Source organism: Eleutherodactylus coqui, chromosome 2 (assembly GCF_035609145.1).
Source record: "Eleutherodactylus coqui strain aEleCoq1 chromosome 2, aEleCoq1.hap1, whole genome shotgun sequence".
Taxonomy (NCBI): Eukaryota; Metazoa; Chordata; class Amphibia; order Anura; family Eleutherodactylidae; genus Eleutherodactylus; species Eleutherodactylus coqui.
In genome coordinates, this window is record NC_089838.1 from 210,969,347 (window position 1) to 210,995,403 (window position 26,057).

The 26,057-nt window shown below is 45.3% G+C and overlaps 1 protein-coding gene across 1 annotated transcript; it reads left to right on the plus strand.

Moving 5' to 3' along the window:
• The first annotated feature begins 129 nt into the window (after positions 1 to 129).
• On the plus strand, positions 130 to 22,722 carry COX5A (cytochrome c oxidase subunit 5A). Its single transcript, XM_066592407.1, has 5 exons — positions 130 to 347; positions 5,196 to 5,306; positions 6,270 to 6,391; positions 9,141 to 9,258; positions 22,551 to 22,722. Exons 1-4 carry the CDS (start codon positions 263 to 265, stop codon positions 9,252 to 9,254), a joined length of 432 nt encoding a protein of 143 aa, XP_066448504.1. The 5' UTR covers positions 130 to 262; the 3' UTR covers positions 9,255 to 9,258; positions 22,551 to 22,722.
• Positions 22,723 to 26,057: the final 3,335 nt, after the last annotated feature.

A 26,057-nucleotide genomic window follows, 5' to 3' on the forward strand; every position in this document is an offset into this window, starting at 1 on the left:
TGAAACTGTGATGCAGACAGATCTTTACAAGGCAGGCATAAAATGTACATGTGCACGCCTCACCAGCAGGTGGCGCTAGTTTTAACTTCTACGCGCGCCTCTATGGTACGCCGACGTCCAGGACACGCCCCCATTTCCCCTTGTGTGTCCTGCTCACTGTGCCGGCCTGTGATTGAGCGTGTGGTGTGCGCGCGCCTCTCTCTCTTCCGGTCCGGACCCTCCGCCACCTCTGAGTCTCCTCACACACCGCTGGGCTGCCGCCATGTTGGGTTCCGCTCTCCGGCGCTGTGTAACCTCTGGTCTCCGCAGTCTCCCTCGCTGCCGTCTGCAGCCGGCCTGCTCCCAGGGTGAGCGCGCTAACTCTTCGCCATTGTGTCCTTGACGTGTGAGGCAGCGGGGAGAGCACGGCAGCGGCCATAGCGGCTCCCTGCTGCCCTGTGCGGTGTGTCCTTGTGGTGACCTGCGCCGCACTGCCTGTCCGGTGCTCTCTGCTGGGTCCTCCTGCCGCCGTGTACTGCAGCCATCAGCTGCTGCTAGCTCCTGTATGGCTGGAGAGGCGGGTGTACGGGCTTGTGGCAATGACTGGCCGGCTGCAGGAAGCAGTAACTGCCCCTGTGCGGGGTAATGTGTGCTCAGCCTCCAGGCTATTGCCCGGGGTACAGCGGCTAGTGGGGCAGGACAGCCTGCAGGCAAGGTGACATTGCTGTGCACTGAGATGATGGTCACCTCCCCTATCCTGGGCATAAAGCCTGGCTGGTCCTTGTAGTCCCCGTGTTGGTCCTTACAGGATGTCCAGCACAGGGCTGACTGATCTGGCCACATCAGTCCCAGCACCGCCTCTGGTGCTGGGGGTGAGGGGCAATGTCACCTTGTTCCACTGTCTGCATAGTATGTTGGGCTGCAGGGAGACCGGTCCGTCTGCTGCAGCCGCTCTACACTTGTGGTCTTGGGGAGTCCGCAGACTTTTTTCCCCTCTAATTGTGGGCCATTGCTGTTAGACCCGTCTCACGCCGGCGTTTGTAATTACACCATGTCTTTAAATGTGGCGCTTTAGAATGGCACATTTAAACCCGTTCTAAATAGTTTTTAACGCACCCCATCATTGCAACGGGGGATGCGGCGCGTTACAAAGCGCCACAACGCACTGAAATAGAGCAACGTTCAATTTATCATACATTAGGAATGCTGCGCCAAAACGCTGCTATGAGGAGCCCCATTGAAATCAATTGCGGCTCGGTACATTTTTAGCGGGCATTTCAAATGCTGTAAACAAAAAAGCGCCTGTGAGTGGCCTCAGGGCTCCTGCACACTTACGTTTTTCTTGTGCGTTTTTTTTTTACGCTGCAATATCGCTGCTTTTGTTTTACACGATTGTCAATGGGACTTTCTAATGTTAAAAATGCATAAATTGCAAAGCACAAACTTGTGATGTAATTTTAACATTAAAAAGTCCCATTGACAATCGCGTTAAAAAAACGTAAGTGGGTGTGAGCCCTTAAGGCCTCCTTCCCACGGACTGATTTCCGCCGCGTTGCCTGAAGCTATTAGGTTCTATTGAACCTAATAGCTCAATGCTCACGGTGCGGAATTCCATCGCGGAATTCCGCACCGTGAAATGTCCCATCCTCACCCGTGGCATGCTCTATTTGCCGCGGGTGTACGCGCAGACGGCTTCCATTGCAGTCAATGGAAGCCGTCCGCTCACGCTATCTTCCGTTGTAACACAGCGGAAGATAGCGTGGAATCGCCTCTCCGCCCACCGCCACCGCGTCATGACGTGGCCGTCGCATCATATGACACGGCCGACCGTGTCATGTGATGCTGTGGGCGTGTCTTGTGACGTGGCCGGCGTGTCACATGACGCTGCGGCGAGTCACGCCGCAGCGTCATGCGGGACCCAGAGCGCCGAATCCGCCGGTAAGTATGGGGTCTCTGGGGGGCGCCGTGACGGGCTTCGCCGCGGAATATTCCGCGGCGGAGCCCGTCACGGCCGTGTGCAGCCGGCCTAAGGGGTGACTATCGGCCAAATTATCTCTGGAAATAGCAAATTCAGGTGGTGATAATTATCTTTGTATGGCGCCAATTTATTCTGTAGCTCTTTCAAGCATAATCGTCCCTTGTTTAACGCGGCTGCCGACAGGGCGCTGAGCGAGAAATTGCTTACCTATCGGTCACTTGGCTTTCAGCAGAACTACAAACCCAGCGTCTGCCGGGCCGTGTAAACAGGAACGACTACTGAGCGGCTTCTCACCCCGTGTAAACAGGAGCCGCTAAATCTGGAGCTTGCTGCGGTGGTTCTTCCACTTGTGGATATACAAATCGTATCCACGGCTGTGAACGAAAAAGTGAAAGTACATGCTTCTCAATGCCTGCGTTTTGACACGGATTGTGGATTCTGCAATTGGAATTCGCCTGTGTGAGCCCGGCCTAAAATCCCTTAGCCAGTGTGTAATGGGGTGACACTGCCTATATAGAGTATAGCTGATGGACAGAGGCAGGCATTAGGACCCCGCAGCGCAGTCAGATCTGTGCCCACTGCAGACTGGAGAGCTATTGGACAGAAAGTGACAGTTGGTTGCAGCATGTGTGCATCTGCCAGGGGGGCTGCAGAGTAATGCGGTGTATATCACAATGTACTGCACACGTTATCAGTTTATTCCTTAATAAAATCAATTTAAGGAAAAGGAAGTGGTAACCCTCGGGCCGTGCCCTCCGCAGTGAGAGCATTATAAATGTTTATTATAACTTTCTCCTGAGGATGAATTGTAAGCTTTTCTAAGAGACTGAGAGAAGAACTGTTCACCTAGTCTGTGCAATTGTTCAATATGTATAGTAAAGAAACCAGTTTATTCCTATACAGTGCTCCTATGTCCGTACTGACCGCTGTCCTGCAGGAAGTACGGTGTCCTCCGGGAAAGGTTTCCCCATGATTAGACTTGTGTGTTTTTGTTTTTTTTTGTTTTTGTTTTTTTTTAGGGTTGCCCCATCTTGGCATCTCCTAGCTGTGATGAGAACCCTACGGCTGGTTCCCAGCATCTCACTAGGTGTTACAGAAACGACCGAGGCGACCGCTTTAGACTATGTCCACATAAGTGTCCGGAGCCTCCCTGCTACATGCGGGACTTTTTCATTCAGTAAACTGTCAGGGCAGCTGAACGGACCCCACTATAGTCAATGGAGCAGGAGAAAGCAATCGCCTAATGCAGATGTGAACATAGCCTTACCCTGTTTCTGTAACTCCCACTAAAGTGACTGGGTGTGAGGGAAACGGCGTAGCACATCCCAGCCACCAAAGCAATGTTTTCTTTTTGTCTGGCTGAGATTGGATTCCCCCTTTAAAGGGAACCTGTCACATCCCAACAGCACTGTGAACTAAGTTATGGTGCTGTCGGAGGACGTACAGGGTGCAGGTGATGTATTTCTATTCTCGTCTGCTCCCACCATCCAACGCTGTTCACCTCTGCAGTCTCATTGGCACATGAGACCATGGGGGAGCACACATGGGACTCTCTTGAAAGAATCAGATCGTCGTGCGCCGCTGGGAGCGGGTGAGTATAAAAAAAATGCATCACCCAGCTACCCGTCACCTTTTTCTAACAGCACCATGGCAAATTGCATTTAAGTAGTTACTCTCTGAATCTCTAGTATAAATGTACAAGGTGAGGACGTCGTCTGGCTGCATGTTAACGGGTTTGTCAACTAGAGGATACCACAGATCTCCGTGCTGTTACAAAGAACAAATAGGATACCTTCTGCAATGCCACTCAATGTATGGTAGGGGGGCACGGGGCAGGTGGCGCATGTCGACCTGCTGATAGTTTTCTATAAGGCCACAGATCTGTGGCACTGTAATTCCACGGCTTTGTGCAATACATGTATATGGGGTTTTGGAAAGCCATCTGTAGTGGAAAAATTTTGCTTGGAAATTTGACAATGTTGTAAATTTTGCCTGATCTGCTGTGAAATCTAACAGTCTGTCCTGTTTACACCAAGGTCTCCCTCACAGACGCTTAGTGCTGCGCTAAACAATATACAACGCTCCCATTCATTTCAATAGGGCTGCTTACACAAGCGTCAAAATGTAGCATTTTCAACCCTGCATTTTGAAAGCAATGTATGTTCTATTTTTGGCCGTTTTTAGCTCTGCGTCGCCCATTGAAATGAATGGGCATCGTTTTCAGTGCTGCTGAAAACACAGCACAAGTTGGTACCGTGTTTTTGGCAGCGTTAACGCAGGTTGCTACCCTGACTTTCAGGGGGGAGGAGGGTGCTTGAAATATAAGCTCTACCCCAAAAGGTACATACACTACATGGGAAAAAAAGAAAAAAAAAACTCAGAAGGCGCCGTCCAGGTTTCTCCTGCTGCTCTCGGAGCTCTGGGCACGCTTCCGGGCACTTATCGCTGACAGAGCATCTCTTGATAGTAATGGGGTTTGAAGAACCCGGCTCCAGCAAGAGATTATTTTGATTGGTTGAACCAGCGCTCGATGAACCAATCAGAACCAGCACTCGAATGGCTGTGATTGGTGCATCAAGTGCTGGCACAGATTAGCTGAGCCGCAGGCCACCTACGGCTCAGCTAATCAGAGCAATCTCTTGCTGGAGGCAGGGTCTTCAAACCCCGTTATCATCAAGAAATGTTCTGTCGGTGATGACAAGTGCCCGGAAGCAGGAGGGACCCGGACGGCGCCTGCTAGGTGAGTATAAAGGCCTTCCTCTCACAGTTCTGGCATTCAGCTTCCTTGGCTGCATTTTCAGCTGTGCTGAAAACGCTGACAAAATGCATGACAGCGCTGCTGAAACCTCAGTAAACGCAGCAATTGTTTTATGTCTGCACAACAGATGTGGTCAATAACAAATGAGCGACTTATTAGACTACTGGACGTGTTTACACTGGGCAATAATTGGGAACGTCAGCTCAGGTGATTATCGTGCCATGTAAATGGGTCTTTAGACCACTCTTGGAACTATTTTGACAATACAATAAGAATTCTCATAGCCAGCTTCAGAGACTTGTCAAGCGTTGTATCTCCTTCCATCTCCTTTAATTTTACGCTCTAGAATTCTTGCTGTGCACAGGGAACGTCTCTCAGCCGGGAAATATCTGCAGTGGACACTGAATGTTTTGCTAATAGAATGACATAAGGAGCTCCGTTTTGTTTGATTTCACATGTATTCTTCTGTCATTGTTGCAGTTGCTGCTCGTTGCTATTCTCATGGCAAGCAGGAATCCGATGAGGAGTTTGATGCTCGTTGGGTGACTTATTTCAATAAGCCAGATATTGATGCCTGGGAGCTGCGAAGAGGTAAGTGGTTTAAGGGGTGCTACAACTGATGTGATCAAGGAAAGTATAGAGAGAAAAATCACTTCCATTGTGATCTCAATTTGTTGCATCTAATGGACTTTTTACATGGGCTGACAGTCAGGTAAATGACTGCACAGGCGCTGACGTTACCGCTGAGGTTGTTAGCGCTCAAACAGAGTGTTTACACTGACAGACTTCACTGCTGGTTTGTGGCCTTCTCGCTCAGCGTTTTACCTTCTAAGTGAAGTGGGGGGGTTTACACTGAAAAACAAGCACTAGCAAACAATGGTTTTTATGCTGTAGCGATGATAGCCTGTGAGTTTTTTTTTCATGCATTTGCACTGCACGATTATCGCTCAAAGGACTTCTTTTGAACCAATTTGAGCAATAATCGTGTCATGTAAATGGCCCATAAAAAAAAAAACTGTTGTAAATGTAAGGGGCTAAATGTTTGCAACTTTTCTATAATTGTTTTAGATTGATAAACTCTGTCCTGTTAGTCCAATTTCTATACATAGGTGGCGGGGGCGTATGAAGCAGTGGCAAGCAGCAACGGGAGAGATTATAATTGACACATTATATAGATAATTTATAATGTCTCCTGTGGTGTGGCTGCCACTGCTCTGGTCTCCTATTTACTTTGGGCTGCTTACCCACGTGACTGTTGCAGCCAATAGGAGGCCAGAAGAGACCTTATCAATGATGTCCTGTTAACCTGCTAGGAGGCTTTTACATTAGAAGTCCACGTGACAGGTTTGTGGGCCGTCACCAGACCTTCTGCCCGGCTGACAACAGGTGTCAGATGCCACGAAGCTGAAATGGTGGTCCGGCGTCATGTTGAGTATATTACAACTATATTGTTTTTGGCAGAGGGTATAAGGTAGAAGGGGTATAAAATTTTGCGAAAATGTGTTTCAGTATCTTGGAGATATATACATTTTTTTTTCTCTCCTTTTGAACCAGGTGTGAACACACTCGTTACTTATGATTTAGTCCCAGAACCAAAAATCATTGACGCTGCACTGCGTGCTTGCAGACGGTTAAATGACTTTGCAAGTACAGTCCGTATTTTGGAAGCTGTGAAGGTGAGTAGAATAACTTTGTCATGTAGATACTGTGAGTCTTAGGCTGCCTGTCCACGGCCAAAGCGGAATATTGCTAGTGATATTCCACCATGACGGAGCAGGAGCGAACTGACAGGTCTCCACAGTGAGCCTATCTAACAGATAAACTCACCGCATAAAATCACAGCATGCCGCTAAATTTGAATCACGCGAGCAGAGAATCGTTATGATTCTCTGTGGACGTCGGGCTGTGCTTTCCATAGTAAGCCTATGGAAAGCATTCGCTGCGTTACCCACGGCCGGATTATCGCTGCAGATAACGCAAGGACAACAGGCAGCCTAAGATTGATCTTTTTTTCTTGTTTTCTTTATTTTCTAGAGGTCGTTGTAATAAAAAACATGGATTTTGAATCCCCTTGTAACAGTTAAAGGGGTTGTCCCGCGGCAGCAAGTGGGTCTATACACTTCTGTATGGCCATATTAATGCACTTTGTAATGTACATTGTGCATTAATTATGAGCCATACAGAAGTTATCAAAAGTTTTATACTTACCTGCTCCGTTGCTGGCGTCCTCGTCTCCATGGTGCCGACTAATTTTCGGCCTCCGATGACCAAATTAGCCGCGCTTGCGCAGTCCGGGTCTTCTGCTGTATTCAATGGAGCCGCTCGTGCAGAAGCCGGCTCCGTGTAGCTCCGCCCCCGTCACGTGCCGTTTCCAGCCAATCAGGAGGCTGGAATCGGCAATGGACCGCACAGAAGGGCTGCGGTCCACGGAGGGACCAGGTATTCAGGTAAGCACTCTCCGGTTTGTTTTTTTAACCCCTGCATCGGGGTTGTCTCGCGCCGAACGGGGGGGGGGGGGGGGGTTAAAAAAAAACCCCGTTTCGGCGCGGGACAACCCCTTTAAAGCCTTTGTTTTTTTTTTCTTTGAAAACTTTTATAGATCTATTAGTGTGTATTTTTTGGGGGGGTGGGGAGATTGCATTTTCGTTTTAGAGGTGTACATAATAGTTTAGTTTAGGGACACTTATGAAAGTGATCGAGGAATTCCACACTCTTTCAAATTGGCTAACTTTAAAGTTGTATGGCCATGAGCTTCGCATGGAAAAGTATTTTATTCATATGATAAATAAGTCAAGTGAGTGTAGGTTTTTGCTGCTGTTATGCTATCACAATACAGGCGGCCATTGTCTTAACGTTTTTAACCCTTGAGCCCGGGCCAATAAAAAATTCCCCTTATGTAGGCTTTATGGGTTTCCTACAACAGTGGGTGACTGGTGTCAGCAATGCAATTTATATGGAATAAGGTTTGGAGGATCGTCCTTTATTTGCTGAATATGCGGCTCCGTACCTAATAGTGATTCATTCATTCCATGAGGTAGGTTGCTTAATGATAGCTTCACATGTACAGCAGCATGATCCAGAATTGTACTGTTCCCTATTTTACCATATTTTGACGTAGGGAGAAGTGCAGTCAAGATTATCACGCTGTCCAGCCAGCCTCTGTTAGGGTTTCTGTCTATTAGGTGTGGGGGGGGGGGGGGGCTTGGCAACCGATGGGTCACATACAAAAATGCTTGAGTCTCCCATTAAAGTCAATGGGGTTTGTTACTCAAATAGAGCTCTAGAATTTTACGAAAGCTCGACTCGAATAACGAGGACTTAAGCATTTTGGTGCTCGCTCATCTCTACTCAGTCAATGATGGTTGGGCCGTCTGCAAATAGTTGTAAGGTTTTTTTCATTAACAATGTGGTTTGTCCTTTATTTGGGATGGAAAGATTAACAATGTCAGGGATCGGCAAAAATATTGCTTTTCCCCTACTCCCATTGACCTCTTACATGCTGTGATCAATATAGATCACAGATGTGGAAAATATGGTGTTAACAGAAGGCGAAAGGCTCAGCAGTGGCCTTCAGGTCTGCCATGGCTTGCAGTCTTAATGAATAGTGATACGTAGCAGTACAGAAGTACTGCAGAATATCATCTGAGCAAAGTTCGCAGGTTCAGGTCTCCTATAGGGATATAAAGTGTAAGAAAAACACAAAAAATTCCACCCCCTTCATTTCTCCTTGGGTTTTTGAAGACAGCGATGCAAGAGTAGAAAAATGTTAAAAAAAATCTCTTGTCATAAACGTACTAATGCACAGAATTTTTTTTTAGTCCTTTATACTGCATGGTGAATGCAGTGCAAAAAAAAAATCAATGGCAGAATTTGGTTTTTTTTTTTGTTTTTTTTTCTCACCCTGCCCTCTAAAATAAAATGTTATGGCAGTATATTATATATATACCCCAAAAGGGTTGCAATAAAAAGTACAGCTTGCGACACAATGAGCTGTTGGAAAAATAAAAATGATGGCTTTTGAAAGCTGGAGATGAAAATAAGTTTTAAAAATTGTTGCGTCCTTAAGGGGTTAAATGCCTCCCTAGTCCGGTCTGGAATTGCACTTGCAGTTTTCCAAGCTAAAAGTGGGAAGAATTGGAAATCTAAAGGAAGGAGGATTTCTTTCTGCTGGATTCCCAATTGTCTGCGACTTACAAAAAAAAAAACCTTACTTCATGTGTTTTTTTTTTTTTTTGTTTTTTTTTTATATTTGTAGATCCCATTTGTAGACTAAACTGGAAAACAATATAATCAACTATTGTGACTTACAACCATGTGTGAAAACTATAGTGGTTGAACATAGTTCCACATTACTATTGGTTGCTTCTTTGACCTCCTTGGCGAAATGGTTTTATCATTTGTCTGCATTTTCTTTTTCTTTCCCAGGATAAAGCCGGACCTCATAAGGAAATCTATCCCTACGTCATTCAGGAACTCAGACCAACTTTAGATGAGCTTGGTATTTCCACCCCAGAAGAGCTGGGCTTGGATAAAGCATGAAAAGGCAAGTTGTAACACATTGAGCCTTATATCAAAACTATCTTGGAAGCAGCCCTCTTCTCCATAGCAATCAGTTCAGCTTTTAATTTGAAAAATAACATTGGGTACTCTCTGCTAAACAGACCATTTGTGAGAAGGAATGATGCATGAGGAGCCGCCTGGTCTTTGAATGCTAATGGTGTATGAGATGCATTCATACTTGTATCCACCAATTATATTAAAAAAGACCGTTCATAGTTGAGCCATCTCTCCCTAGTTTTGCTGAGTTCTCAGATATTGTTGGCATTGTGAAACTTGTCTGGAAAAAATATTGTATCTCTACTAAATGTTCTTAATGATAAGGCACTCATCGATTTAGGCACAACATTAAAACCAAAGGCCTAATATCGTGTAGGTGCCTGTTGTGCCACCAAAACAGTGCTAACCTTTCAAGGCATTCACTCCACAAGAGCTGTAAACGTGTTCTCTGGTATCTGACACAATGGGAGCAGCTGCAGGTCTTTTAGCGGGAATCTGTCACTTGTCTAAAACACCATAAACTAACTTGTGGTACTTCTAGGCAAGGTGACTGGGAGCAGAGTGATGTATTTTTATTTCTTTACTCTCTTGCTTCCTGGTTCACATGGTGCCTGCCACAAAAGTCTGCACACTGCATGAAAATCTTCACATTTCATAGGCTTGTATAGGACCGCGTGCACATGAGACTCTGAAGACTCAGATTTTCGTCTGATGTGTGGACTGCAGCAAAAAGTGGATCCGTATAGAGGGGAAAAAAAGCACCCGGCTCCTTGTCACCTCCCCTAACAGCAACATAGGCTAGTTTACGGTGCTTTAGACAGTTTAGACATGGCTGACGAAATCGCAAGAGATTTGTGCGTTGAGACGTACGAATATGAACCCCATTCTTTCAAATGGGGTCATGCGTATCAGAGATTCATTGTGCGATGTGAGGTTTCCCAATTGAGAACAGCTGCAGCTGAGGATCGCTACTTCCCAGAAGTGATGCGAGGCAGTTTTGATATAAAAACTCACATCCGCTGGGAAATCGTGGCTCAATTTCACACTCATCCGTGTGAAGTTAGCCTTAAACAGGTGACAGGTTCCCTTTAAGTCCTGGAGGTTGTGAGCAGAGGCCTTTTTTGAATCGAATGGGGATCAGGGAATTTAAAGGCAAAGTCAATGTCTGAACAATTTTTAGTGTGTCGGGGTTTTAGATGCAGCTCTTGCCCCATCAGTGGGCAAAATTTGAGTGCGGAATTCTGATGCAGAAGATCATATCACTATTTACCATAGCGTCCATCCTGCCAGCACACATGGAGGTTTCCCCGCCTGAGCTCGTTGGGACAGGAAGAGGAGAGTTCTTAAGGCCACCTCCCACCATCCATCTCCAGTGTTTTCTTCCTGTCCCAATGGACGCAGAAGGATTGACAAGGGTTTTTACTCACCACCAGGAATTCAGCATCCGGCCTGCTCGGGAGAGCGGCAGCGGTGGAGAAACGGCAGGCGGTCAGGAGGTCACGGCAAGTGCTTCTGCATCTTGCACTTAGGTTTCAGCATCTAGCGGCAGTTGGCTCCCTGTGATAGCGCTGCATGATGACGTCAGACACACGCTGCCAGCAGCGTTGGACCGTCAAAAGGCACCAAATGTGAATCCCAGAGAGCTTTCCTGCGGGATTCAAGTTCCACCTCACCTCCAGAACGCCATAAACAGCGAGGATGATGACAAGGGGATGGGTGCCAGCTATAAGTAGTCCACTTGGACAAATCCAGGAAGGGAATGACTATTGTATGTTGGTATAATGGCTTCTCCTAGTTTAGGAGGAAGCATTAAAAACAAAAATGATTAAAAAAAATAGAGATGCGCTTTATGTACAATAAGGCTGTATGACCATACAAAAAAGCCAATATGCTCCGATTGTACAGCAAAGATTGTAAAAGATGAACAAAATTTGCTGCAAGGCATCCGTCTAATGGTGAGGGAAGAAGTTCAGGCGATGCGGTCGGAGCAAATCTCCAAACCCCAGCCAGGACCTTCCAGACAGGCTAAAAGAGCCCATACTCGGGATTATGTGTCTCTCTCAGACAGTTCTGATGAAGATTATTCTGAAGCGGAATCGTCTGATTTTTTTTTCAACTTCTACTAGAATGAAGGATAATGAGAAGAAATCTTGTTTCTTCAACGAGGGTCTTGAGGGGTTACAGAGGTACGCAATACTATGGAAGTGATTGAGGTCCAGCAACCCAGATCAATACAAGACTAAATGTTTGGGGGTCTAATATCCCGGCGTGTAAAGTGTTTTCCAGTAAATGAGAATTCTAAAAAGCTCATTACGGAAGAAGGGCATAGAGCAAAAAGGGAACTATCCATTCCTAGGGAATTCAAGGATAACGATAGGCTCCTGTTCGCACTAGAGGACGCAGTCCCAAAAGTAGACATTGTTAAAGCCTTTTTTGCCATTTGAGGACGCATCTCAAGTAAAGGACCCAATGGTTGGAAAAATAAAGGGGCTCCTTAAAGAAGCATGGGAGTCAGCAGCTACTGTGATAGAATCCAACATAGCGGCTACATTGGTAGCAAGGTCCATGTTTATGGCTTGCTCAGCTGGAGTTTAAACGACAACAGAAGACGTCTAGGGAGGAAATTCTGGAATGTATTCCCTTAGTTAAGAAAGCTTCCTAGCTGACGCATCAGTGCAGTCTGAGATTCGCTGCTAGAATGCAGGGCTAGGAAACTCCGCCAGACAGACATTGTGGCTCAGTGCCTGGTCCGGAGACAATGTCAAAAAACAAATTATGTTCAATCCCCTTTCAGGCTGAATATCTGTTTGGCCCGATTCTAGACAAGATCCTGGAGAAGGCAGCAGATAGGAAAAGGGGGTTTCTGACAGATTTGCCAAGGAAATCTTCGTCCATCTGGAAAGAAACGTACAAACCCAGAGGGAGAAGGGAATAACGGGTAGCTGGTCATACTCAAAAAGAGGCAAGGGTAAAGCTTCCAGTTTTACCCCTAGGCCCAAATCTAGATAAAACGAAAAGTTTGGTATGGGATAGACTCTCCCAGTACTCGGGGAGATGGGACCAGATTTCTGAGAGTCCCCATGTACTGAGGGTGATTGCATCGGGGTATAAAATAGTTTTCATCTCACCCCCACCCCCCACCCCCTTGGGTTCCTTAGAGGAATAGGCGTCAACATAATTCCCTATCTGGGTGACCTTTTAATTATCACAAAAGATATTGGGTCTATGGAGCGCCATCGGGAGCAGACTCTTAATCTCCTTTTGAATTTAGGTTGGATTATTAATTATGAGAAGTCCAGCCTAAATCCGGATACCAGGAAAGTCATCTTGGGGGTTCTTTTAGACTCCGCAAAAGGCTGTTCCTTCCTACCAGAATCTAAAATAGCGCATATATCTATTTAACTGAGAAATTTAAAAGGAAAAACAGTCTCCACAAGAGAGGCAATGAGGGTCCTTGGGCAAATGACAGCTTGTTTGCCCCCATGGTGCCATAGGCACAGTTCATTGTAGACCCCTGCAGCAAACTATCTTATCTATTTGGGATAGAAAACAATCCTCCATAGATAGGAAATTTAAAATATCATACTCTGTGAAAAGGTCCCTAAAGGCTGGTTCAGACACTTTTTTTCACTCAAAGCAGTCTTTTGAGCGATAATCATTGTCTAGCTGCACTGACATCGTCCAGTTTTCGTTAAGGGATCGCTGATCGTTCTTTTAGCATGCTGAAAGAGGACGATCAGCCTTATCAGGAATTTACAGCGGAATACAGTTGATACTATTGTTTCAGCTGTATCTTGTTCCCTGAACACAGCCGGGATATGAAGAGCACAGCGGTCCAGCTGTGTTCTGCATACCCTGCTCAGTGCGCTCAGCTGTATAACAGCCAGGCGCTCCGAGCAGAGAACAGCTGGATGCAGAAGATAAGCGGCCGCTTGTCTTCTGCATCTTCCACTCAGAGCGTAAAGTGATCGCTCAACGTTTGAGAGATCGCCTTGCACTGAATGCACACAACGATTATTGCTGAGAAGTCGCTGAAAAGACTTTTTTTTGAGCGATAATCGTTCTGTCTAAACCAGGCTTTAATTGGTGGTTGTCACCGAGACTTAGAAAAGGAGTCCAGTGATCTCTGTCCCCATGCATAAGTTACTACTGATGCTAGCGAATCTGGCTGGGGGGGCTCAGGTAGCGGGTAAAGTTTTTTTACAGGGCTCCTGGGCAGAATGTCAGTTCTTAGTCTTCCAACTATAGAGAGCTTGGGGCGGTCTGGGAGACTTGAATTCAGGCGGAAGATGTACTGCAAGGATACTATCAGATATGAGAACCGTACCTTTCATTCGTCACGAGGGCAGCACCCGGTATCATCTGCAACGTGTCGCGAAAAAAATATTCTCTTGGGCAGAGAACGTAGCGTCCTTATCCGCTATACACCAAAAGGGTCACTGAACTATATGGAGTTTCTGAGCAGAAAAACCCTGGAGAATGGGCCCTGAATATAGCAGTGTTTCGTCGTCTTATATCCCAGTGGGGTCAACCCCCAAATAGATTTGTTCGCAAGAACAAATTCAAAATGCCAGAAATCCTAGATTTCCTTTAGGAGGGTCTAGACAAGAGGCTTAGCCCTAGAACCTAGCGACTGCAGGTAGCGGCTCTCAGTTCCCTTTTTGATGTCTGTCTCATAAAGAACAGATGGGTGAAAAGGTTTCTGCAAGGGGCAGATAGACTTAAGCCTTTTGTGAAGAAATAATTTCCCACTTGGACCTCAATGTGGTGCTAGAAAGTTTTTTGTGTGAACCTCTTTTTGAGCCAATTCACGAGATCTCACTTAAAACTTGATCCATACAAGTAGCCTTTTTAGTAGTTATAACATTCGCCAAAAGGATTGGCGAATTATGGGCACTATCATGTAGAGAGCCCTACTTGAAGGTATTGGAGGATCGTGTAGTATTTAGGATAGGCCCTTCCTTTTTTCCCAAGGTTGTATCCTTTCATATGGAGCAAGAAATAGTTCTGCCTGCCTTCTGTCAAAACTTTAAAAACGATAAAGAACGGCACCTACACAATCGAGATGTACGTCGAGCAGTCCTGTCGTACTTGTGGGTCTCAAGCGTTTAGGAAGTCTGATTTTTCTCTCTTCCCCCCCCTTCAGTTCCAGGGATGCAACAAAGGGAAGGCAGCGTCAAAGGACACCATAGCAAGGTGGATTAGTATAGCCGTGCAGGAAGCCTACAACTCTAGGAGCCTGTCGTCCCCGGAGGGGATAAGAGTACATTCCACAAGGGCTCTTGCTGCTTTATGGGCTGAACACGGGGGAGCTTTGGCGGAGCAGATTGGTAGGGCCATGACATGGTCTAGTGTTCATACTTTCTCAAAGCACTATCATTTGAATCTCCATTCCAATAGAGAGCTGGCCTTCGGTTGGAAGGTCCTCCAGGCAGTGTTGTGTCCCCCTCCTAAAAACTTAGTGATCTGGTATTGCCTCCATGTGTGCTGTCAGGATGGACGTTATGGTAAAACTGGAATTATTCTTACCGTTAATTCCTTTTCCATGAGTCCCTTATGACAGCACATGCTTACCCACCCTTGTAAATGTATATTGTGCATATAAACGTAACGTTGTGGTGTTTTTTTTTCAGCAACAATAAAAGATTGAGCCATGTATCCATTGTAATTATTTGAAGTCACTGGAAATGGATGGTGGAAGGAGGTGGTCTTAAGAACGCCTTGTACCAACGAGCTCAGGAGGGGCAACCTCTCTGTGTGCTTCCATGATGAACTCATGGAAAAGAAATTAACGATAAGAATCCAGTTTTCATGCATAACTGTTCGTTTTCATGTTGGAATTTTGCTCAGTGACTAGGTAAATTCTGCATCAAAAAGATGTATATTTTAGTTCCAAAAGGTTTTATTGAAGTATCGGATAACATTTGCATTAAGCTTATTTGAGTCCCCACGCAGGGGGTGCAATAATGTTGAAAAGCATATAACAATAACATAACATTTTTATTTTATTTTTTTTTTTTTTTTTCCTGTTCGGATTCCACCATGTTCTTAATGTAGGCAATGGACTGGTTTAAGTGTTCAAGTTTTTCTCCTCTTCTGTGTCCCTTAATTCCACCATTGTGTGTTGCCTTTGATATCCCTCTCCCCCGCCCCACTCCTCTTTTCCACATCCTTCCCCCTCCTGTTATCAGTCTTTATTTGTTCTTCTATCGGTTTAGTAGCTTATGAACTAAGGGGTCTGGTTAAGCCTGGTATATCTAATGAGATGGCCCAGGGCGTCCAGGTCTTGAGAAATAGGTCCATTTTGTCATCCCTCATGGCCGACAGTTTTTCATAAAGCATCATTCTTGATATTCTAGTTATGATTGGTTCTATATGAAGGGTGGGTTTCATCCATTGGAATGCGATGTAGATTTTGGTTGCCATACAGATCTGCTGTGCTAGTTTGTGTTGTTGGTTATTGTATCCCATGGGTTTGTCAGCCAGGAGGCATACAGATGGAGTGAGGGGGAATGTCTTACCCAGTACTCTAGATATGAGGTTGGTTACTCTTCTCCAGAGGGCGGCCACTATGGGGCAGGTCCACCATGTATGTAGGATTGTACCTAGGTTATTGCATCCCCTGAAACAGTTCGGGGAGGTGGTAGGGGAGTACTTATTTATCGTTGTGGGGACTAGATATGCTCTGTGGAGTATTTTTACTGCGGTTTCTGCTAAGGTTACTTGATGACTGCCTTTTGCTGCGAATGTGCAGCAATGATGCCATCGTGGTAGAGAGAGGGTAACACCCAGATCTGACTCCCAGCGTGTCATAAAGGGGAGTTTTGTGCCTTCTGGGGGTTTATTCATGGAAGCGTAGAGTGTAGATATTACGCCCGATTGAAGTGGTGACCGTAAGCAGGTTCTCTCGAAAGGTGTAGGGGCGGTTGGCGGATTAGTAGTGTTCAGTAGGGAGCGTAGGAAGCTGTATATTTGCCTTAGTTCAAACCATAGGTTTTCTGGGACTGTGTATTTATCTATCAGTTGTTGCATAGATAGTTTCCCACAGGGCATGAACTGGTGTAGGGTCGTGATGTGTTTGGCTCGCCACCATTGGTAATTTTGTTCTTGTAGGCTAAGGGGGAACGCCTGATTGGGGATCACCGGTAGTAGTTGTGGGATGGGTGACATCATGGCATATTTAAATCTGTTCTTTCTCCAAATCAAAAATTGGTGGTGGGTTAGTGGGGCTAGGTGTTGTATGTTTGTGGGTTTCCAGTTTTTATCCCAGAATATGATACCTAGGTCCAAAGGGGCCAGAAGGGCAGTTTCCACCTCTGCCCACAGGGGTCTTTTCCTGCCGGCGAACATTAGGGGGATTTGTGATAGTTGCGCTGCTATATAATATTTTTTCAGGTTGGGTACTGATAGGCCTCCGGTTCTCTTGTGATAGTGCATTACCTTTTGTTTGATTCTGGGTCGTTTGTTCCTCCAGATAAATTGAAATATGGCCTTTTGCATTTCTTGTAAGTCTTTAGGGGGGATTCCAATGGGGAGGCATCTGAATAAGTATAGTAGACGGGGCAGAACGTTCATTTTAATAGAGTTGATGCGTCCTATCCATGAAATGGAGGGGTGGTTCCATTTCTTTAAGTCTGCTTTCAACTCTGCGAACAGGGGGGGGTAGTTCTTTTTGTATAAGGTGTCTAGTTTGGGGGTGAGTTTGATACCGAGATATGTGATATGATGTTGGCATGCATTAAATCCAAAATTTAGTTCAATGAGCTTTTGTGAGTGTGAGGGGATATTGTGGAATAAGGCTTCCGTTTTGCCCATATTCACTATCAGTCCTGAGACTTCAGCAAAGGTGTCTAAGACTTTCATTAAGTTTGGTAGTGAGGTGAGGGGTTTAGTTAGAGTGAGCAGGATATCGTCCGCGAATAGGCTAGCTTTATATTCTTTGCTTCCTGCGGTCACCCCCGTTATGTTTGGGTTATTTCTAATAATTTGTGCAAGGGGTTCCATCGCCAGAGCGAAGAGGGCTGGGGATAAGGGGCATCCCTGTCTGGTTCCCCTCTGAACTAATATTTTATTTACTGTTGAGGTGGGAAGTTTTAATTCCGCGGAGGGGGTTGAGTATAGGGCGTGTAGTGCCGTAATGAAGTTCCCTTGGATACCTGCTTTTTTAAGGACAGCGAATAGGTAATCCCAGGATAAGCTATCAAAAGCTTTTTCGATGTCTAGGGATAGGGTTAGTTGTGGTGTTTTATTAGTGTTTGATATGTGTATGAGGTTAAGGACTTTTCTAATGTTGTCTGATGCCTGACGGGAAGGAATAAAGCCTACTTGATCTTTGTGGATCAGTGAGGGGAGAAATGTGTTTAGTCGTTTCGCTAATATGCTGGTCAGGATCTTATAGTCTATATTTAATAGTGAAATTGGTCTGTAGTTTTTTGGGGAGGTATGGTCTTTATTAGGTTTGGGGATGACAGTTATATGGGCTTTAAGGAATTCGTCTGGAACAGTTTTTCCTAATAGAATGTCATTATAGAAGCGCGTTAGGGGCTGTGAGAGGACGGTGCTAAATTTTTTATAGTACAAGGCGGTAAGGCCGTCTGGGCCTGGGGCCTTACCTGGTTTCAGTAGTTTGATAGTCTCTTCCACTTCTTCTACCGAGATGTGTTGGTTGAGGTGGTCATTTTGGTGATCTGAGAGCTGTGGGAGCATTAGATTATTTAGAAACTCTTGGGGGGCAGAAGGCGATTTTTGGGGTTTATATGTATATAATTTGTTGTAAAAGTCAAGGAACGTGTTAGCAATTTTATCGGGGTCCGCTGAGCATGATCCATTTTGTGTTCTAATGGAGTGGACTATGTTAATTTTTTCTTTCGCTCTAAGGCGTGATGCCAGTAGTTTGTCAGGTTTATTGGCCAGTTTGAAGTACACTGATTGAGTCCATTGGAGGGCCCTTTCTGCCTGGTTTGTATATAGAAGGTCGATTTGTAGTTTGGTATCTCGGATGTTTTTCGTCAGGGCTATACTAGGGCGTTGCTGGTTTGCTATTTCTAGCAGGGCGAGGCGTCTTTCTAGTGCTTGTAGAGCTTGTGTTTTTTCCTTCTTTTTGGTAGCAGAAATTCTGGAAATTTGGCCTCTCATGAAGGCTTTATGAGCCAGCCATACCCAGACAGGTTCGGACGTATTATTGTCGTTTGTTGCTAGGAATTCCGTCAGTTGCTCTGTTGTTTGTGCCAACGTTATGGGGTCTTTCAGTATGGACTCATTGAGTCTCCATTTTCTTGGTAGAGGCTGCGGGGTAGTATTTATAAATTGGGTGAGGACTATGTCATGATCTGACCAGGCGCATGGGATGTGTCTAGCCTGGGCAAGTATGGGGAGTATATGGGTCGATACCAGGGCCCAATCGATGCGCGAGTATGTTTTGTGCGGGGCCGAAAAAAAGGTGTAGCCTCTGCTCGTGCCGTGCATCTCCCTCCAACAGTCTGCTATTGCTAAGTCTTTCAGTGTATTGTTTATTGAAATTCTTTGTGAAGGGCTTAATTTGTCTGGACTTTGGGAGGAACGGTCTAGGGCCGGGGAGAGGGCCATGTTGAAGTCTCCCATCCAATATATAGAAGCTTTCGGTATCTCTCTTAGTTTTCTGGCGATTTGAGTAAATAGTTTGCAAGGATTGTTCACGGGGGCGTATGAATTTACTATTACTAATTTATGTTCCCTGAGCTTACCGTGTAGTATGACATATCTCCCTTGTGAGTCTATTTCTGTTTTGTCTATTACGAGGGGGAAGGAATTATGTAGGAGAGTTGTAACTCCTTGGTGTTTTTTGGATGCAACCGACGAGAAGACTCTGGTGTATTGTGGGTGTAGGTAGCTAGGGGCAGAGGTGGTGGAAAAATGGGTTTCTTGAAGGCAAATGATGTCGGGTTTGACTTTAAGGTATTGTGTAAATGCCTTCCTTCTCTTGAGTGGGGAGTTGAATCCCTTAACGTTGTGTGAGATTATGGTAGCCATGTTGGGGCGGTAGAAGAAGGCTGAATATTTCTGGGGTGTGGCCCTGTTGGGGGGGTAGGAGGAGGCTGAGTGTTTCTAGAGTGTAACTGGTGTTTTTGGGTAGTAATGTGGTGGTAGTCGTTAGGCAGGTGGTGTGTGGAATTACCTTTCAGTACATACAATGGCATTGTAGAAATAACAGTTAAAACAAATATCAAGGTTTCGAACGGGTTTGGGTCTCTTTCGGAACCCAAGAAATCCCAAACTGAGTGTTCCCTTAAGAACATCAAAAGGGGACACTCAAAGTCTGGTGAGGATTGGGCGTCAAGTTTCTCCGCCCCGTCCCAATGCGAAAATTTATCATAACATTTAACAGAAACAATTAAACAATTCAATCTGGTTTACCAGGTCATTTTGACCTTTTGACTCCGGAGGAAACAGTTTTTAAGTTTCCTTGTGCCTATCCACGTGGGGCCCGCACACCACCTGTGTTGGTGTTAAGCTTACGTCTCCTCAACCCGTTACGGGGGGGGGAGGGGGTCAATTATGTATATTTTATAGAATGCGGGGGCCCCAGGCGGACAAGCCACTCATGGGTTGTAGGTGGGTTGCCAGGTCTCGCCGTGGGTGTAGTGCCTTTGTCTATTGGCATCGCTCAAGTCCACCTTCGTTTGTCCATGTGTATCACAGGGAAGGTCCCTTTTCAGTAGGTAGTGTCTAGTGGATGTTGGGGAGTAGTCATGTGGTAGCTGAGCCACCCCACGCCCCCCTGTGGAGGGCCTGGGGGGGGCCAGCCCCGTCGGGGCCAACAAGCACTACTAGTTAAATGATACATATCTGAATCAGGCGCTCTGGGTTCGGTTTTCGTTGATGTTCATTCTGCGGCGTGGATTTCCCGCTGTTGTCCAGGAACGCGTTGGTCGTTGTTGTCTAGGGGATCTGCTCGGTTCGCTCACATAGGGGATGTGTTCCTCCTCTAAGATGCGTTTTCCTTCTTCCAAGTTTCTTATTGAGTACGACCTTTGGTTGATGCGGACCAACAAGGCAAATGGAAAGTTCCAGCGGTATCTTATATTCGCTTGCTGCAGGGCTAGGGTTATGGGCCTCAAAGCTCTTCTTTTTGCAAGAGTGGACGGAGCAATGTCTGCAAACATTTGGACTGAGGTGGGGACCCCCGGCAGCGAGTCTAGGTTGCGTGCAGCCGTTAGGAGTTGATCTCTCATCTCTGAGTAATGGAGCTTCAGGATAGTATCTCTTGGTAAGTCAGTATTGGTCGGTCTTGAGAGGGCACGATGTATTCTGTCTATCCGTAGGGATTCCTGCGCTACTTGGGGGAGGAGAGCGGAGAACAGATTCGTAGCGGCCTCTTTCAGGTTGATGATAGACTCTGGAAGGCCTCGGATGCGTATGTTAGCTCTCCTACTCCGGTTTTCGAGGTCCTCACATTTTAGTTCAAGCGCTTCTACTCTTTCAGCACAGTCATCCCATCTCGCTCTTTCATGGTCCAGCGCGTCTATGATGTCGTCCGTTTTGTGTTCAAGATCGTTGGTTCGCTGGCCTAGATCGTTAATTTGTCTGGATATGTCGTGCACCGCTGCCTGTAGCTCCTCTCGGAACAGTTTCTTGATGTGTGTAAGGAGCTTCGAGTCTGAGGAGGAGAGATCAGAAGCTTGGTGCATACTTGGTGGGTCGATGTTCTGGCCGGTGCTTGGGATGTCTCCGTTTTCGGAGTTGTGGGGTGATTGCTCCATCTGCGTTAATGGGGTATATTGGTTGCCCGAGAACAGTTCTGGTAATGTACACTGTGATGTTGTAGGCTGGCCCTTGCTTTGTCTGTTGGTCCTCCTGGACATTATAGATGTTTCAGATTGTGAGGTCTTCTAGTTTGGTGTTAAAAGTTGCTTCTGTTCTGAAGAGAGGGACGGGGTCAGAGCGCAGCTCATGGGTAGGCCGTAGTCATTCCACTAACTGCGTATGACCCTTTTCCTGTGGGGGGGTTGCAGGTCAGCGGAAGTCTTTTGTGAATATTCTTAAATATATGCTTGCGTTTGTGGCCGTTTGTAGGATGCCTTTTATAGCAGTTGTTGTGTGGTTAGCTTCTGCAGGTTCAGGGTGCAGATTTTATGAGTGGCTGGTGCTGCAGGTCTGGGGCTGCAGGGGAGGTGTGCAGGCAGACTTTATGCTGTGCTGGCTCTGGGCCTCTTGCAGGCTGCTTCACTTCAGAGAAGGGGGGGGGGGTTCTGGGGGCAGACTCCTGGGGTATCTCCTCTGTTTGCTTGAGCTACAGGGCTCACTTTATCTCTCTGCTCCCCAGCACAGGATTGGTGCAGGCTTCCAGGGGTCTGCACTGGGCAGCACTTACTTTTAGGAGTCTGCCGCCTTCTCTCCTGCCTCTTCTGCCCGTTCCCCGACGTGTTCTGGGTCTCTGCAGCTGTTCCCCCGGTCCTGCTGCTCTCTAGCAGGGGTTTGGTGCTGTCTTCCGCGGCCGGCCCTCACTTCCGGTCGGCCGCGTCCAGAAATTTAGTCCGGGGATGCGGCCGGAAGTGTAGGCCGCAAAATCGCGGTTCCGGCTAGAGACCCGCGGAAGGTCTCTTTTTGTTGGTCTAGGGCCGGAGGTGTCAGCGGTGGTGTTTTCGGCTCCGTGGGGGCCCTTGGACGAGCGAGAAAGCCGCCGGCGTGATGATGCTGCCAGGAGCTCTGGATTCAGCGTGTGCTCCCGCTGCTGGCTAGCCACGCCCCCCAAAAAGATGTATATTTTAAGGGCGGAATTTAAGTGGAATACTTCCACAGTGAATTCTACCCTTTGGATGTACCTTTAGGCCGGTTACAATCTTGTGCGAATTTAAAGTATTGCGAGACTTGCAAAACTTGTGCGAATATGAACCCCAGTCCTTTTGAATATAATCATATACATGAGCGATGATTTTTTTCCTGCATCGCAGTCCAGGAGAAAATCGTGGTATGTTTTATTTTTCCACATTCCTCGGAATGCATCGGCCATTGTTTTCAGTGGGACAGTAAAACATATCGTACGCCATGCAATGTGAAGTTTCCCATTGAAAACAGGATCGGCAAGTGTTTCCCAAACGTGCTTGAAAGCTGTCCTGGATGATCGCTACTTCACAGAAGTTATGGGAGGCGGTTTTGCCAGAAAGCATTGGCGTGCGTTTGCATTTAGCTGTGCTCCTATGTTGGTAAAAGGGGTTTTGTATTGCACTTTAAGTTGTTTATGGCATTTTACCTGCGTGGTAAATATTTTTTGAAAATGTTCTTTGTTCTTTTTTCCCACAGATTATCCAAATGTTTCCTCAGCAATGCTACTTGATTGTACACAGCCATCCAGAAATACAAAGATGTTAACGTATTACCTTTATTTGGAGAAAAATGCAACACTGTTCTTTTATTGAGAACCAGTCTGTGTAATATTATGTTGGACCTAATAAAGGGATGTTGTTTGATCTCACTGCTGATTTTCTGTTTTTATTAAGATTCGCATTGTGTTTAGATCAGCCTGCAGCTGTCGCCTTCTCCATACACATACATGCTCAGATCAGCTGAGGATATGTGCTTATTTTTCTCCTTATGGCAATAAACATCTGCAAGACATCTGGGTCATTTACTCCACTGGTGTACAATGCATGCATACCTTGAAAATCCATTGTTTCCTCTGTATGCCTTCGTAGGGTGGCTCTACACTGGACAACTAGTGTCTGAATAGCCATTTGAAATGGTCGCTAAAGCGATTTAGTGTTCGAAGGACTGTTCTTGTGTTTATTTATAGGGCTATTGTTCACTCTGTTCCATTAACCCACTGTAAATTTACGGTTCTTGGTCCTGGGCTTTTAATCCCAGGCGATTGTAAAAATACGGTGGGGGATTAAAGCCCCTGCTTCTGCAATCAATCAGATGTTAGTCACAGCTGGGAACCCCAAGGAGAAAGCAGGAGTTTTTTTAACCCCTTCTGCCTTATGCGAGCTGGTGGTCACGTGACCGGAATCCCCTGGCACAGCAGAGCTACAGGGTCCTAGCAGATCCTGATCTTTTGGGAAAAAAAACGTCGCCATATACGCCCTGTAACCCAAAACCATACATATTATATATCAAAACATCTGAAACAAAATGAGGAACCCATTCCAATGCTTTATTTTAGCGTAAATATACTAATTTAAAAAAACTATGTTTAAAAAAAATCACTTTTTAGACTTTTACTCCCAATAAAACTAAAAAAACAAGTCAGTGAAATACTAAAAAAAAAAAAAAGTTCTATGTCAGAAAACACAGCAAGTCAGTGAAATACTAAAAAAAAAAAAAGTTCTATGTCAGAAAACACAGCAAAAATTACTTTGGTAGCTGAATCCTATCTGTGAGGAAAGATGAAATTATGTACCTAAGGTCCACGGATAAATGTGGGGGCCTTACCGTGGCTTGTGCGTGCCTGTCGCCAACGGATAATGGCCATCACATACAAGTTAAACAGTTGAAGTTTAATGCTCCTTTCGGTTTGAGCCCCACTGTGCACACAGACATAAGATTAGGACCACAATGGATATGTTTATGAACACAGGACAAACAGGTATTCATTTTGGGGTGCAAGTCTTCATTCATATATATGCTGTACAAATTATACTTTTTTTAAAAGACTCAATTGCCAAAAAGAATCAATTTTTATTTTTTTTTAAATTCCCTCCCCCCCCCCCCTTCCTTCTGCTTTGCTTAAATTCATTCAAAAACTGTGGGGTCAAAATACACAGTACACTCAATGAATTTAAGGGGTCTAGTTTTCAAAATGGGGTCATATGTAAAGGTTCTCTCGTTTTGGCTGCTCAAGGGCTCTACAAGTGTGCAATGGGGCCTAAATCGCCTTCATGCAAAATGTTCTGAAAGCCACCGGCTGCTCCTTTCGATTTGGGCCCCGTTGTGCATACAGACCTACTATTAGGGCCACAATGGGTAGGTTTTTGGGCACAAGACAAACGGGTATCCTTTTTGGGTTGCAAATCCTCATTTTCATGTGTACTATAGAAAAAAACTGTCTTTAAAATGACATATTTGCAAAAATATCAAATTGTATTTTTTTTTCTCCCCTAAATTGCTTTAAATTCTGAGCAAAAACTTTGGGTTCAAAATACTCATGACACTCCTCAGTGAATATATTAAGAGTATAGTTTTTAAAATGGGGTCATTTGTGGTCATTCTGACACCTATGATCCTTGGCAATCTTGGCCTCGTGTAGGGAAACAATGTTCCTTGAAATGTCAATGTTAAAATTATGCAGTTCTTAAATGGTTAAAACGTTTTCAAATGTGCGTCCAGAATAAAGTAAACAGAAGCAAACCTATATAACAAAAATTACTATAGGATATTTGCACATATTTGAGATTGCTATTGAAAATTTGAAAATTACATTTTTTTAATTTTTTCCAATTTTGGCACTTAATAAATCTACAGATTATATTCTGTCTATTTTTACCACCTAAATGAAGGACAATGTGGTGAAAAAACAATGTCAGAATTACTTGGATATGCAAAACCTTTACAGTGTTATTCTATGTTAGTGACACGTCAGATTTCCAAAATTTGGCTCCATCACTAAGGAGCAAACAGGCTTTGTCACTAAGGGGTTGAATAGCTTTGTCATTTCGTTATAATTTAGGGATGGCAAAAGGCACTACATGTTTTTGCTTTGTGTTTTTTCTTTGGGTTAACACATAAATTGGCAAAGCTGGATTGACACACTTTACATGTTTGTCAGCATGGTGGATCTCCTTAGGAGTGGTTGCCAGCAATGTTATGCATCATGTTTTGTATGCGTTACTACAACACAATTTACATGCCTACATATGGTGACTCTTCACACCTTTAAATAGGAAATTATGCTGGCAGATCAGGTTCAACTTGGCAATATTACACAAAAAGGTGAACTCCTACAAAGTCATTGTTCTGAGCTCTGTGATTGGCTGATGTAGCTTGTAAACAATACATCACATGGGGAGAAACAGAGCTGCAGATGGGACTTGCTGGGAGAGGGGTAGTAGCTGGTTTATTTTTGCCATGGGGACCTAATCTAAAAATAAAATATAGTATATATGACATTTGACTTGGAGCTGAACCATACCAGACTCTTCCCGTCACCTATGATTTGCCGCTCACCTCAGAGTCAAACTTCAAAATGTATTCAGAAAAGCCATAACACTTCAGAATAAAACGCCCATGGCTGCCATGGGCTCATGTTGCCTGCGGTTCAGGTAGCACGAACCTGATAGAATTCGCTTAGCTGAAAGTTTTTTCATTCCCTGGCGTCTTAAGAGGCATTACCTCTCTGATGGAAAAGAGTCTCGATTGGGACTTCCATCTCGAAGTCTGTTGTGCCCAGGGCTGTAGAGTCAGTAAGCCAAACCTCCAACTCCCTGAATTCCACACAGCATGTCCGTTTCATCGCGGCTTGGCCGCAGTGTGTGGGTGAGCTTTTTCCAAATCTTGTCCATTTTGCTGCTTTATTCTGGGATAAAAATTGCTGGCAGAATTTCTGTGCAGAAAATCTGCATGACATCTCCACCCCGTGTGAACCCAGCCTTAGCGTTACACCTCCACACCAAGACTCCTACAGACCAGATTCTGGAATCGCTTCCCTTTTTAACATGCAACCAGTTTTCTTGCAGCTGTTACTGCAGTGTCTATCCAATTAGCTGCCTGTACCGCTGTTTTGGCAAATACTGCCACAGGGATTCTTTGATTAAAACACGATGGTCCTTGCCCCTACATAGTAGTAAGCCTCTCTAAAATCCATTGTGACTGTTA

What these genes read in the sequence shown, in the direction of transcription:
- COX5A (XM_066592407.1), top strand. Translation starts at nt 263, where the DNA reads ATGTTGGGTTCCGCTCTCCGGCGCTGTGTAACCTCTGGTCTCCGCAGT. An exon ending in GCAGCCGGCCTGCTCCCAGG is followed by an intron (nt 348 to 5,195) that starts GTGAGCGCGCTA and finishes TCATTGTTGCAG; the next exon opens with TTGCTGCTCGTTGCTATTCT. An exon ending in TGCCTGGGAGCTGCGAAGAG is followed by an intron (nt 5,307 to 6,269) that starts GTAAGTGGTTTA and finishes CTTTTGAACCAG; the next exon opens with GTGTGAACACACTCGTTACT.